At 49.8% G+C, this 14,329-nt stretch overlaps 1 protein-coding gene across 3 annotated transcripts in view; it reads right to left on the bottom strand.

The window, feature by feature from the left end:
- The window catches only part of KCNH2 (potassium voltage-gated channel subfamily H member 2), a 301,321-nt gene extending 287,664 nt beyond the window's left edge, over positions 1 to 13,657 (bottom strand). For 2 of the 3 annotated variants that reach the window (XM_077267972.1, XM_077267974.1), the window contains exons 1-3: positions 13,575 to 13,657; positions 3,541 to 3,678; positions 501 to 652 (exon numbers count right to left, since the gene is read on the bottom strand). In XM_077267972.1, the coding sequence (XP_077124087.1) occupies positions 501 to 576 (76 nt within the window). In that variant the 5' untranslated portion in view covers positions 577 to 652; positions 3,541 to 3,678; positions 13,575 to 13,657. Of the gene's footprint in view, positions 1 to 500; positions 1,973 to 3,540; positions 3,679 to 13,574 lie in introns of those variants that run through there. The other variant, XM_077267973.1, reaches the window with a different exon arrangement.
- Between the last annotated feature and the right edge of the window lie 672 nt (positions 13,658 to 14,329).

Genomic DNA, 14,329 nt, shown 5'->3' with positions numbered 1-14,329 from the left:
CGGCTATGGATACATCACATGTAGGGACCCCGTACACATGGTCGGCTATGGGTACAACACATGTAGGGACCCCGTATACATGGCCGGCTATGGATACATCACATGTAGGGACCCCGTATACATGGTCGGCTATGGATACATCACATGTAGGGACCCCGTATACATGGTCGGCTATGGGTACATCACATGTAGGGACCCCGTATACATGGTCGGCTATGGGTACATCACATGTAGGGACCCCGTATACATGGTCGGCTATGGGTACATCACATGTAGGGACCCCGTATACATGGTCGGCTATGGGTACATCACATGTAGGGACCCCGTATACATGGTCGGCTATGGGTACATCACATGTAGGGACCCCGTATACATGGTCGGCTATGGGTACATCACATGTAGGGACCCCGTATATATGGTCGGCTATGGGTACATCACATGTAGGGACCCCGTATACATGAACATCTTAGGATGAGACCCAGCAATAATCTATTTCTTACTTTGTCCTTCGAATTTCCTTATAATGGTGTCCAGAAAGGTGTTCTGAGGGGCGACGTGACCTCTTCGGACAGGCATCCTTATCCCATGGGTAGCCGCTGCCGTCTATCCTCCTTCACACCGATCACATGAAGGCTGGTGGTACGTGCCACCTCTAAAACAACACGTACAATGTCCGAGTCCGATTCAAAGTATATCCAAAAAACGTTACATAGAGAGGTCTCCAGTCCCACCACAAAGAGCCAAAGTAATGTTCCCGGTACCACGGGGCAGAGCCAAAGTAATGTTCCCTGTACCACGGGGCAGAGAAAAAAGTAATGTACCAGGGGGCAGAGCCAGAGTCGGGTCCACGGGGCAGAGCCAAAGTGTCCCAAGCTCGGGGTACGGAGAAGCCGGGATTACCGGAGTGCGAACCTCAGGCCGTGCAGCTACCCGATGCCCGTGGTCTTCTGGCGGCTCATTGGTGACTGCTAATCTCTCACCTGGGGCCGGGTAATATACGGGGAGGGTCTAGGAGACAATCCAATAATGCCGGGCAGTGCCCCTGCACCTGCTGCCGCCCGACACCTGTACTCACATCAACCGCGGACTGTCAGTGCCAATCCCGGGGGCTCATCTGCACGTGTGCCGGGGGTGGGGGCGCTGTTAACCCTTTAAGCCTCAGCAGGCAGTCTAGTCAGACAATAGCAGTCAGGGCTGGCAGCGCATTCATCCCTGGAGCCGGCAGTCATGCTGGGAACAGCGGCTGACACTTATCTGCTCCTATTATTAGCAGGACCCTCGCCCTCCTTGCACTCAGCGTGGTCCGCAGTAAGGGTCCACAGGGCACAGGCACAAGGTAACCGCAGGCCCGGGTGCCCCCACCACCACCTGTAGGGTAACGGTCAATGGTATCGGCACACAAAGGAAATGAACCTGTCAGCAGGACCCTCTAAGGGATGCCAGGTGCCCACCCTAAGGTATCATGGAGGTCAGGACTTCTGGCCACAGGGGCAACGGCCACGTGAGACGCTGTCCAGGAAACTTCCGGAGGAGCGGATGCAGGCGCCCGTCCTGAGCCTGGCACACTTGTTCCGTCCTACAGGGTGGTCTTCAGGTGAATGAAGCCCCTGCGTTCCAGCACGCCAGACGAATAGCGGGTGATGGAGATATCCCAGTGGCCTTGGGTGCTGGCGGCGCTATTATCCCATGATCCTTTGTTGGGGAAGGCGGGAATCGGTGGCGAGCGTGCACGGGAGGGAGGTCGGAGCCTTGAGATCCGGGCGACGGGGTGTATTTTTGTGCCACCTGCTCGGGCGCCCCCCGGTCGGTGACTACGCCGCTCTCGTCTGGCAGGGCGCAGGACGCGTGCTGTAGCGTGGGGCTGGCAGGGCGCCGGGGCCGTCTCCTCCAGAAGGCATCCCCTTATTAGGAGAGGAGGCAGCAGGGGATGCTGGAGGAGACGGATGGTGTTGTGCCTGGTCTTGCTTGTTGATGCCGCTGCTCCTCCTCCTCCTCACAGTCCTCCCCCTCCGCTGTCAGACAGAAGGGATTCCCAGCTGGGAAGCATCACAGGCTCCGTCTTATGGGGGCACCGGCCTGTGTGCAGCCCCCCAGAGACGTGCTGCTGCCGAGCCTCCAGCTACAGGACGCATCCATCACAGGCGCAGGTGGAGCAGCAGAGCTAGGGTTAAAGGGGCAAATGAGGGAATCACGGATAATAGGGTAAAAGGTGTCATTATGTGCAGGGCAGTACAGAGGTGTGGGTGCTGGAGGGGGAAGCGCAAGGGACCGGCCAGGAGGAACAAATGGGGCACAAGGGGCCGGGCAGGAGGAACAAATGGGGCACAAGGGGCCAGGCAGGAGGAACAAATGGGGCACAAGGGGCCGGGCAGGAGGAAAAAAAAATGGGGCACGAGAGGAAGCCAAGAGGAAAAAATGGAGCACAAGGGGCCGGCTAGAAGGAAAAAAAATGGGGCACGAGGGGCCGGCCAGGAGGAAAAAAAATGGGGCACGAGGGGCCGGCCAGGAGGAAAAAATGGGGCACAAGGGGCCGGCCAGAAGGAAAAAAAAATGGGGCACAAGGGGCCGGCCAGAAGGAAAAAAAAATGGGGCACAAGGGGCCGGCCAGGAGGAAAAAAAATGGGGCACGAGGGGCCGGCCAGGAGGAAAAAAATGGGGCACGAGGGGACGGCCAGGAGGAACAAAAAAGGCACGAAGGGCCGGCCTGGAGGAACAAATGAGGCACGAGGGGTCGGCCAGGAGAAACAAATGAGGCACGAGAGACCGAACAGCAGGAATAAATAAGGCACGAGGGGCCGGACAGGAGGAATAAGTGAGGCACGAGGGGATGTCCAGGAAGAATAAATGAGGCGCAAGGTGCCAGACAGGAAGAATCAGTGTTTATATGAAGGCCGGGGGGATTAATACAGGGATTAGCCAAAAACAGGATATTTACATCTCAGAGCTAATCCTGACCCAACAGGAGCACAAACTGAGGAGGAGGCCGGAGCGCAACTGACCTCATACAATATATATATCAGAACCTGAGCGACAGATCACATGTATCAACTAAAGGGGAACTGACCGCTCCCAACATTACACAGACTGTCACTATTAGGCCGGAGACACACTGGTGCGAGATACGGCCGAGTCTCGCTGGTTAAAAGCAAGCTGTGGCACCGGCACTCCGGAACGGAGCGTGCGGCTCCATGTATTGCTATGCAGCTGCACGCTCCGCTCCGGAGTGCCGGTGCCACAGCTTGCTTTTAACCAGCGAGACTCGGCCGTATCTCGCACCAGTGTGTCTCCGGCCTTAACAAGAGGTGCAGACTGAATATCAAAACTGAACCCGAGCTATGTCCTGTATTATACCCCAGAGCTGCACTCACTATTCTGCTGGTGCAGTCACTGTGTACATACATTACATTACTGATCCTGAGTTACATCCTGTATTATACCCCAGAGCTGCACTCACTATTCTGCTGGTGAAGTCACTGTGTACATACATTACATTACTGATCCTGAGTTACCTCCTGTATTATACTCCAGAGCTGTACTCACTATTCTGCTGGTGCAGTCACTGTATAGAAAGTTCCTGGCGTCCGATCAGCTCCAGTATGGCAGTGGGAGATGACACCGTGTGGACCTCGTCCAGTGTCAGCAGCTGTAGAAGATGAGACGATGCATCGATGTTCAGTCCTGGGGAGAGAAAACCACTCAGTGTATATATGTGTATATATGCAGCCCAGACATCCCAAGGAACTTCATCTCCAGGGGCAGCGAGTATGCATCCAATCCGACCATGTGTGATACTGTCTGCTGTATCTAATCGAACTCCATATACACAGAGTAGGGGGCTCCGCACTAACTGTACACATATATATATATACTAGACTGTGGCCCGATTCTAACGCATCGGGTATTCTAGAATATGCATGTCCCCGTAGTATATGGACAATGATGATTCCAGAATTCGCGGCAGACTGTGCCCGTCGCTGATTGGTCGAGGCAACCTTTATGACATCATCGTCGCCATGGCAACCATTATGACATCTACGTCGATACTGTGCCCGTCGCTGATTGGTCGAGGCCTGGCGGCCTCGACCAATCAGAGACGCGGGATTTCCATTATGACATCATCGTCGCCATGCTGTGCCCGTCGCTGATTGGTCGAGGCCCGGCGGCCTCGACCAATCAGAGACGCGGGATTTCCAGGACAGACAGACGGAAAAACCCTTAGACAATTATATATATAGATATATATACACAGTGTCGGGGGCTCCGCACTCTCTGTAATTGTATGTATGTATGTATGTATGTATGTATGTATGTATGTATGTATGTATGTATGTATGTATGTATGTATGTATGTATGTATATATATATATATATATATATATACACACTCACCGGCCACTTTATTAGGTCCACCTGTCCAACTTCTTGTTAACACTTAATTTCTAATCAGCCAATCACATGGCGGCAACTCAGTGCATTTAGGCATGTAGACATGGTCAAGACAATCTCCTGCAGTTCAAACCGAGCATCAGTATGGGGAAGAAAGGTGATTTGAGTGCCTTTGAACGTGGCATGGTTGTTGGTGCCAGAAGGGCTGGTCTGAGTATTTCAGAAACTGCTGATCTACTGGGATTTTCACGCACAACCATCTCTAGGGTTTACAGAGAATGGTCCGAAAAAGAAAAAAAATCCAGTGAGCGGCAGTTCTGTGGGCGGAAATGCCTTGTTGATGCCAGAGGTCAGAGGAGAATGGGCAGACTGGTTCGAGCTGATAGAAAGGCAACAGTGACTCAAATCACCACCCGTTACAACCAAGGTAGGCCTAAGAGCATCTCTGAACGCACAGTGCGTCGAACTTTGAGGCAGATGGGCTACAGCAGCAGAAGACCACACCGGGTACCACTCCTTTCAGCTAAGAACAGGAAACTGAGGCTACAATTTGTACAAGCTCATCGAAATTGGACAGTAGAAGATTGGAAAAACGTTGCTTGGTCTGATGAGTCTCGATTTCTGCTGCGACATTCGGATGGTAGGGTCAGAATTTGGCGTAAACAACATGAAAGCATGGATCCATCCTGCCTTGTATGGAGCATCTTTGGGATGTGCAGCCGACAAATCTGCGGCAACTGTGTGATGCCATCATGTCAATATGGACCAAAATCTCTGAGGAATGCTTCCAGCACCTTGTTGAATCTATGCCACGAAGAATTGAGGCAGTTCTGAAGGCAAAAGGGGTCCAACCCGTTACTAGCATGGTGTACCTAATAAAGTGGCCGGTGAGTGTATATATATAGTGTGTCGGGGGCTCCGCACTCTCTGTACACATATATATACACAGTGTCGGGGGCTCCGCACTCTCGGTACACACGTATATATACACAGTGTCGGGGGCTTCGCACTCTCTGTACACATATATACACACACTGTCGGGGGCTCCGCACTCTCTGTACACACATATATATACACAGTGTCGGGGGCTCCGCACTCTCTGTACACATATATATACACAGTGTCGGGGGCTCCGCACTCTCGGTACACACATATATATACACAGTGTCGGGGGTTCCACACTCTCCGTACACACATATATATATATACACAGTGTCGGGGGCTCCGCACTCTCTGTACACACACTATATATATATATAGTTTCGGGGGCTCCGCACTCTCTGTACACATATATATACACTGTGTTCCAAATTATTATGCAAATTGGAATTAAGTGTCATAAAGATTTAATTGTTTTGTTTTTCAAATAAACTCATGGATGGTATTGTGTCTCAGGGCTCAATGGATCACTGAAATCAATCTTAAACACATGTGAGAATTAGTTTTCCAGGTGATTCTAATTAAAGGAAAACTACTTAAAAATGATGTTCCAAATTATTAAGCAGGTGACAGTTTTCAAGTAACATGGGAAAGAAAAAAGATCTCTGCTGCCAAAAAGCATCAAATAGTGCAATGCCTTGGTGAAGGGATGAAAACATTAGAAATTTCCCGAAAACTTAAGCTTGATCATCGTACTGTTAAGAGATTTGTGACTGTATCTGAGCACAAATGTGTTTGTGCTGATAAAGGCATAATGAGGAAGATTTCTGCCAGGCAAGTTCATCGGATTTAAGGTACCTTCACACGAAACGACTTTGTAACGATATCGCTAGCGATCCGTGACGTTGCAGCGTCATCGCTAGCGATATCGTTTAGTTTGACACGCAGCAGCGATCTGGATCCTGCTGTGATATCGCTGGTCGCTGAATAAAGTCCAGAACTTTATTTGGTCGTCCGATCGCCGTGTATCGTTGTGTTTGAAAGCAAAAGCAATGATACCAGCGATGTTTTACACTGGTAACCAGGGTAAACATCGGGTTACTAAGCGCAGGGCCGCGCTTAGTAACCCGGTTTACCCTGGTTACCAGCGTAAAAGTAAAAAAAACAAACAGTACATACTCACCTGCGCGTCCCCCAGCGTCTGCTTCCTGACACTTACTGAGCGCCGGCCCTAAAGTGAAAGTGAAAGCACAGCGGTGACGTCACCGCTGTGCTGTTAGGGCCGGCGCTCAGTCAGTGTCAGGAAGCAGACGCTGGGGGACGCGCAGGTGAGTATGTACTGTTTGTTTTTTTTACTTTTACGCTGGTAACCAGGGTAAACATCGGGTTACTAAGCGCGGCCCTGCACTTAGTAACCCGATGTTTACCCTGGTTACCCGGGGACCTCGGCATCGTTGGTCGCTGGAGAGCGGTCTGTGTGACAGCTCCCCAGCGATCAAACAGCGACGCTGCAGCGATCGGCATCGTTGTCGCTATCGCTGCAGCGTCGCTTCGTGTGAAGGTACCTTAAGAGAGCAGCTGCTAAAAAGCCATTACAAAGCAGCAAACAGATATTTGAAGCTGCTGGTGCCTCTGGAGTACCTCGAACCTCAAGGTGTAGGATCCTTCAAAGGCTTGCTGTGGTGCATAAACCTACTATTCAGCCACCCTTAAACAGTGTTCACAAGCAGAAATGGTTGTATTGGGCCCACACATACATGAAGACTAATTTGCAAACAGTCTTGTTTACTGATAAGTGTTGAGCAACCCTGGATGGTCCAGATGGATGGAGTAGTGGATGGTTGGTGGATGGCCACCATGTCCCAACAAGGCTGCAACAACAGCAAGGAGGTGGAGGAGTCATGTTTTGGGCTGGAATCATGGGGAACCAGCTGGTAGGGCCCTTTAAGGTTCCTGAACGTGTGAAAATGACCTCTGCAAAGTAAATAGAGTTTCTGACTGACAACTTTCCTCCATGGTATAAAAAGCAGAAACGTGCCTTCAGGAGCAAAATCATCTTCATGCTGACAATGCCCCATCTCATGCTGCAAAGAAACCTCTGAGTCATTGGCTGCTATGGGCATAAAAGGAGATAAACTCATGGTGCGGCCACCATCTTCCCCTGACCTCAACCCTATAGAGAACCTTTGGAGGATCATCAAGCAAAAGATCTATGAGGGTGGGAGGAAGTTCACATCCAAACAGCAGCTCTGGAGGGAAGAAATACAAGCAGAAACTCTCCAAAAACTCACAAGTTCAATGGATGCAGGAATTGTGAAGGTGACATCAAAGAAGGCTCCTATGTTAACATATAAAGCCCCCGTCACACTTCGCGAGATCGCTAGCGAGATCGCTGCTGAGTCACAAGTTTTGTGACGCAACAGCGACCTCAGTAGCGATCTCGCTATGTGTGACACGTACCAGCGATCAGGCCCCTGCTGTGAGATCGCTGGTCGTGTCGGAATGGCCTGGACCTTTTTTTGGTCGTTGAGGTCCCGCTGACATCACTGAATCGGTGTGTGTGACACGGATTCAGCGATGTCTTCACTGGTAACCAGGGTAAACATCGGGTTACTAAGCGCAGGGCTGCGCTTAGTAACCCGATGTTTACCCTGGTTACCATTGTAAATGTAAAAAAAAACAAACTGTACATACTCACATTCCGGTGTCCGTCAGGTCCCTCGCCGTCTGCTTCCCGCACTGACTGAGTGCCGGCCGTGAAGTGAAAGCACAGCACAGCGGTGACGTCACCGCTCTGCTGTTAGGGCCGGCGCTCAGTCAGTGCAGGAAGCGGACGCCGGGGGACGCGAAGGTGAGTATGTACTGTTTGTTATTTTACATTTTACACTGGTAACCAGGGTAAACATCGGGTTACTAAGCGCGGCCCTGCACTTAGCAACCCAATGTTTACCCTGGTTACCCGGGGACTTCGGCATCGTTGGTCGCTGGAGAGCGGTCTGTGTGACAGCTCCCCAGCGACCACACAGCGACTAAACAGCGACGCTGCAGCGATCAGCATCGTTGTCTGTATCGCTGCAGCGTCGCTAAGTGTGACAGGGCCTTTACTTGGCCTGTTAGGAGGTTTTGGAGGTAAATAGCTTTTTTGTTCAGTGAATGTGACCTCCTAATGCTGCAAATTCCACAAATGAGCATTTTCAGTTCTTTATATCAAATGTTTAGAAATTCTACTGTGCCTAATAATTTGGAGCAGTGCATTGTGGGGTTTTATTCATTGTGGAGATTATACTGTTATCATTGGGAGGTTTCTTCAATAAAATTTGATGTATAATCTAACGGGTGATGACTTTTATTAGACTGACTGTCATTTGCACCGACCATTTAGGAAAATCTGATAAAAATGTAATTTGCATTATAATTTGGAACATAGTGTATACACAGTGTCGGGGGCTCCGCACTCTCTGTACACACATATATATATACACAGTGTCGGGGGCTCCGCACTCTCTGTACATATATATATATATACACACAGTGTCGGGGGCTCTGCACTCTCTGCACACATATATATACACAGTGTCGGGGGCTCCGCACTCTCGGTACACACATATATATATATACACAGTGTCGGGGGCTCCGCACTCTCGGTACATATATATATACACAGTGTCGGGGGCTCCGCACTCTCGGTACACACACATATATATATATATATATATATATATATACACAGTGTCGGGGGCTCTGCACTCTCTGCACACATATATATACACAGTGTCGGGGGCTCCGCACTCTCGGTACACACATATATATATATATACACAGTGTCGGGGGCTCCGCACTCTCGATACATATATACACACAGTGTCGGGGGCTCCGCACTCTCTGTACACATATATATACACAGTGTCGGGGGCTCCGCACTCTCGGTACACACATATATATATATATATATATACACAGTGTCGGGGGCTCCGCACTCTCAATACATATATACACAGTGTCGGGGGCTCCGCACTCTCTGTACACATATATACACACAGTGTCGGGGGCTCCGCACTCTCTGTACACATATATACACAGTGTCGGGGGCTCCACACTCTCGGTACACATATATACAGTGGGGCAAAAAAGTATTTAGTCAGTCAGCAATAGTGCAAGTTCCACCACTTAAAAAGATGAGAGGCGTCTGTAATTTACTTCATAGGTAGACCTCAACTATGGAAGACAAACTTAGAAAAAAAAATCCAGAAAATCACATTGTCTGTTTTTTTATCATTTTATTTGCATATTATGGTGGAAAATAAGTATTTGGTCAGAAACAAACAATCAAGATTTCTGGCTCTCACAGACCTGTAACTTCTTCTTTAAGAGGCTCCTCTTTCCTCCACTCATTACCTGTAGTAATGGCACCTGTTTAAACTTGTTATCAGTATAAAAAGACACCTGTGCACACCCTCAAACAGTCTGACTCCAAACTCCACTATGGTGAAGACCAAAGAGCTGTCAAAAGACACCAGAAACAAAATTGTAGCCCTGCACCAGGCTGGGAAGACTGAATCTGCAATAGCCAACCAGCTTGGAGTGAAGACATCAACAGTGGGAGCAATAATTAGAAAATGGAAGACATTCAAGACCACTGATAATCTCCCTCGATCTGGGGCTCCACGCAAAATCCCACCCTGTGGGGTCAGAATGATCACAAGAACGGTGAGCAAAAATCCCAGAACCACGCGGGGGGACCTAGTGAATGAACTGCAGAGAGCTGGGACCAATGTAACAAGGCCTACCATAAGTAACACACTACGCCACCATGGACTCAGATCCTGCAGTGCCAGACGTGTCCCACTGCTTAAGCCAGTACATGTCCGGGCCCGTCTGAAGTTTGCTAGAGAGCATTTGGATGATCCAGAGGAGTTTTGGGAGAATGTCCTATGGTCTGATGAAACCAAACTGGAACTGTTTGGTAGAAATACAACTTGTCGTGTTTGGAGGAAAAAGAATACTGAGTTGCATCCATCAAACACCATACCTACTGTAAAGCATGGTGGTGGAAACATCATGCTTTGGGGCTGTTTCTCTGCAAAGGGGCCAGGACGACTGATCCGGGTACATGAAAGAATGAATGGGGCCATGTATCGTGAGATTTTGAGTGCAAACCTCCTTCCATCAGCAAGGGCATTGAAGATGAAACGTGGCTGGGTCTTTCAACATGACAATGATCCAAAGCACACTGCCAGGGCAACGAAGGAGTGGCTTCGTAAGAAGCATTTCAAGGTCCTGGAGTGGCCTAGCCAGTCTCCAGATCTCAACCCTATAGAAAACCTTTGGAGGGAGTTGAAAGTCCGTGTTGCCAAGCGAAAAGCCAAAAACATCACTGCTCTAGAGGAGATCTGCATGGAGGAATGGGCCAACATACCAACAACAGTGTGTGGCAACCTTGTGAAGACTTACAGAAAACGTTTGACCTCTGTCATTGCCAACAAAGGATATATTACAAAGTATTGAGATGAAATTTTGTTTCTGACCAAATACTTATTTTCCACCATAAAATGCAAATAAAATGATAAAAAAACAGACAATGTGATTTTCTGGATTTTTTTTTGTCAGTTTGTCTCCCATAGTTGAGGTCTACCTATGATGTAAATTACAGACGCCTCTCATCTTTTTAAGTGGTGGAACTTGCACTATTGCTGAATGACTAAATACTTTTTTGCCCCACTGTATATACACACAGTGTCGGGGGCTCCACACTCTCTGTACACACATATATATATATATACACAGTGTCGGGGGCTCCGCACTCTCTGTACACATATATATATACACAGTGTCGGGGGCTCCGCACTCTCTGCACACATATATATATATATATACACAGTGTCGGGGGCTCCGCACTCTCTGTACACACATATATATACACAGTGTCGGGGGCTCCGCACTCTCGGTACACACATATATATATATATACACAGTGTCGGAGGCTCCGCACTCTCTGCACACATATATATATATACACAGTGTCGGGGGCTCCGCACTCTCGGTACACACATATATATACACAGTGTCGGGGGCTCCGCACTCTCTGAACACATATATACAGACAGTGTCGGGGGCTCCGCACTCTCTGTACACACATATATACAGACAGTGTCGGGGGCTCCGCACTCTCGGTACACACATATATATACACAGTGTCAGGGGCTCCGCACTCTCTGTACACACATATATACAGACAGTGTCGGGGGCTCCGCACTCTCGGTACACACATATATATACACAGTGTCAGGGGCTCCGCACTCTCTGTACACACATATATACAGACAGTGTCGGGGGCTCCGCACTCTCTGTACACACATATATATACACAGTGTCGGGGGCTCCGCACTCTCGGTACACACATATATATATACACAGTGTCAGGGGCTCCGCACTCTCTGTACACATATATATACACAGTGTCGGGGGTTCCACACTCTCGGTACACATATATATATACACACAGTGTCGGGGGCTCCGCACTCTCTGTACACACATATATATACACAGTGTCGGGGGTTCCACACTCTCGGTACACACATATATATACACAGTGTCGGGGGCTCCGCACTCTCTGTACACATATATATATACACAGTGTCGGGGGCTCCGCACTCTCTGTACACATATATATATACACAGTGTCGGGGGCTCCGCACTCTCTGTACACACATATATATACACAGTGTCGGGGGTTCCACACTCTCGGTACACACATATATATACACAGTGTCGGGGGCTCCGCACTCTCTGTACACATATATATATACACAGTGTCGGGGGCTCCGCACTCTCTGTACACATATATATATATATACACAGTGTCGGGGGCTCCGCACTCTCGGTACACACATATATATACACAGTGTCGGGGGCTCCGCACTCTCGGTACACACATATATATACACAGTGTCGGGGGCTCCGCACTCTCTGTACACACATATATATACACAGTGTCAGGGGCTCCGCACTCTCTGTACACATATATATACACAGTGTCGGGGGCTCCGCACTCTCTGTACACATATATATATACACAGTGTCGGGGGCTCCGCACTCTCTGTACACATATATATATATATACACAGTGTCGGGGGCTCCGCACTCTCGGTACACACATATATATACACAGTGTCGGGGGCTCCGCACTCTCTGTACACATATATATATACACAGTGTCGGGGGCTCCGCACTCTCTGTACACATATATATATACACAGTGTCGGGGGCTCCGCACTCTCTGTACACATATATATATATATACACAGTGTCGGGGGCTCCGCACTCTCGGTACACACATATATATACACAGTGTCGGGGGCTCCGCACTCTCTGTACACACATATATATACACAGTGTCAGGGGCTCCGCACTCTCTGTACACATATATATACACAGTGTCGGGGGCTCCGCACTCTCTGTACACATATATATATACACAGTGTCGGGGGCTCCGCACTCTCTGTACACATATATATATATATACACAGTGTCGGGGGCTCCGCACTCTCGGTACACACATATATATACACAGTGTCGGGGGCTCCGCACTCTCGGTACACACATATATATACACAGTGTCGGGGGCTCCGCACTCTCGGTACACACATATATATACACAGTGTCGGGGGCTCCGCACTCTCTGTACACATATATATATATATACACAGTGTCGGGGGCTCCGCACTCTCTGTACACATATATATACACAGTGTCGGGGGCTCCGCACTCTCGGTACACACATATATATACACAGTGTCGGGGGCTCCGCACTCTCTGTACACACATTATATATACACAGTGTCGGGGGCTCCGCACTCTCGGTACACACATATATATATATATATATATATACACAGTGTCGGGGGCTCCGCACTCTCTGTACACACATATACACAGCGTCGGGGGCTCCGCACTCTCTGTACACATATATATACACAGTGTCGGGGGCTCCGCACTCTCGGTACACACATATATATACACAGTGTCGGGGGCTCCGCACTCTCTGTACACACATATATATACACAGTGTCGGGGGCTCCGCACTCTCTGTACACATATATATACACAGTGTCGGGGGCTCCGCACTCTCGGTACACACATATATATACACAGTGTCGGGGGCTCCGCACTCTCTGTACACACATATATATACACAGTGTCGGGGGCTCCGCACTCTCTGTACAAATATATACAGTGTCGGGGGCTCCGCACTCTCGGTACACGCGCACTCTCGGTCACGCACGCGCGCACACAGCACCGTCTTTCCTCACCGCGACGTTCCCTCCCGCGCGCAGTTCTCTCTTCCCAGCAGCCTCCGGGCAGTCTGAGGAGCCCCGCCCCTATGTTGATTTAGACCACACCCTTTTATTTAAAACAGCTGTCTGCAGTGTGCGGAGGAGCCGCCAGGTGGCGCTGTGGAATCTCAGTCACGTCTTCTGGCTCTGAGGTGAGTATGTGCAGTGTTGGTGACGCAGCACATTCTGGGGGTTGTAGTTCTTCTGCCCTCAGTATACCCTTGTACATTTTTTTCCTGAGGCCGCCATATTGATTGTTACTTTTTCCCAGTAATCAGTAGGTACATATCACGTATGCAGGACTGTGTGGAGCAATGGTGGCTACATTGTTTGTCACTTGATTTCCTGGACTCCATTCATTCCAGGACCCCTACTTATGTGTTATCACTTGACTTTCTGAGACCCCTCAATGTAAATCCTGGGTGTGGGCAATCATGGCCCCTCCTGCTGCAATATAGGGAAAGTCCAAACATTGGTGGTCACCCTGCTGAGCTGGACCCCGGAAGGACTAGTGCCCCCCCCCCCCGAAGCTGTGAATCCCTCCCTGAAGCCGTGACCCCCCCCCCTCCCTCCCTGAAGCCGTGACCCCCCTCCCTCCCTCCCTGAAGCCGTGACCCCCCTCCCTCCCTCCCTGAAGCCGTGACCCCCCTCCCTCCCTCCCTGAAGCCGTGACCCCCCCCCTCCCTCCCTGAAGCCGTGACCCCCCTCCCTCCCTCCCTGAAGCCGTGACC

This window comes from Ranitomeya variabilis, chromosome 6, assembly GCF_051348905.1.
Source record: "Ranitomeya variabilis isolate aRanVar5 chromosome 6, aRanVar5.hap1, whole genome shotgun sequence".
In the NCBI taxonomy this organism is placed as follows: domain Eukaryota; kingdom Metazoa; phylum Chordata; class Amphibia; order Anura; family Dendrobatidae; genus Ranitomeya; species Ranitomeya variabilis.
This window is presented reverse-complemented; position numbering and strand designations above follow the sequence as displayed.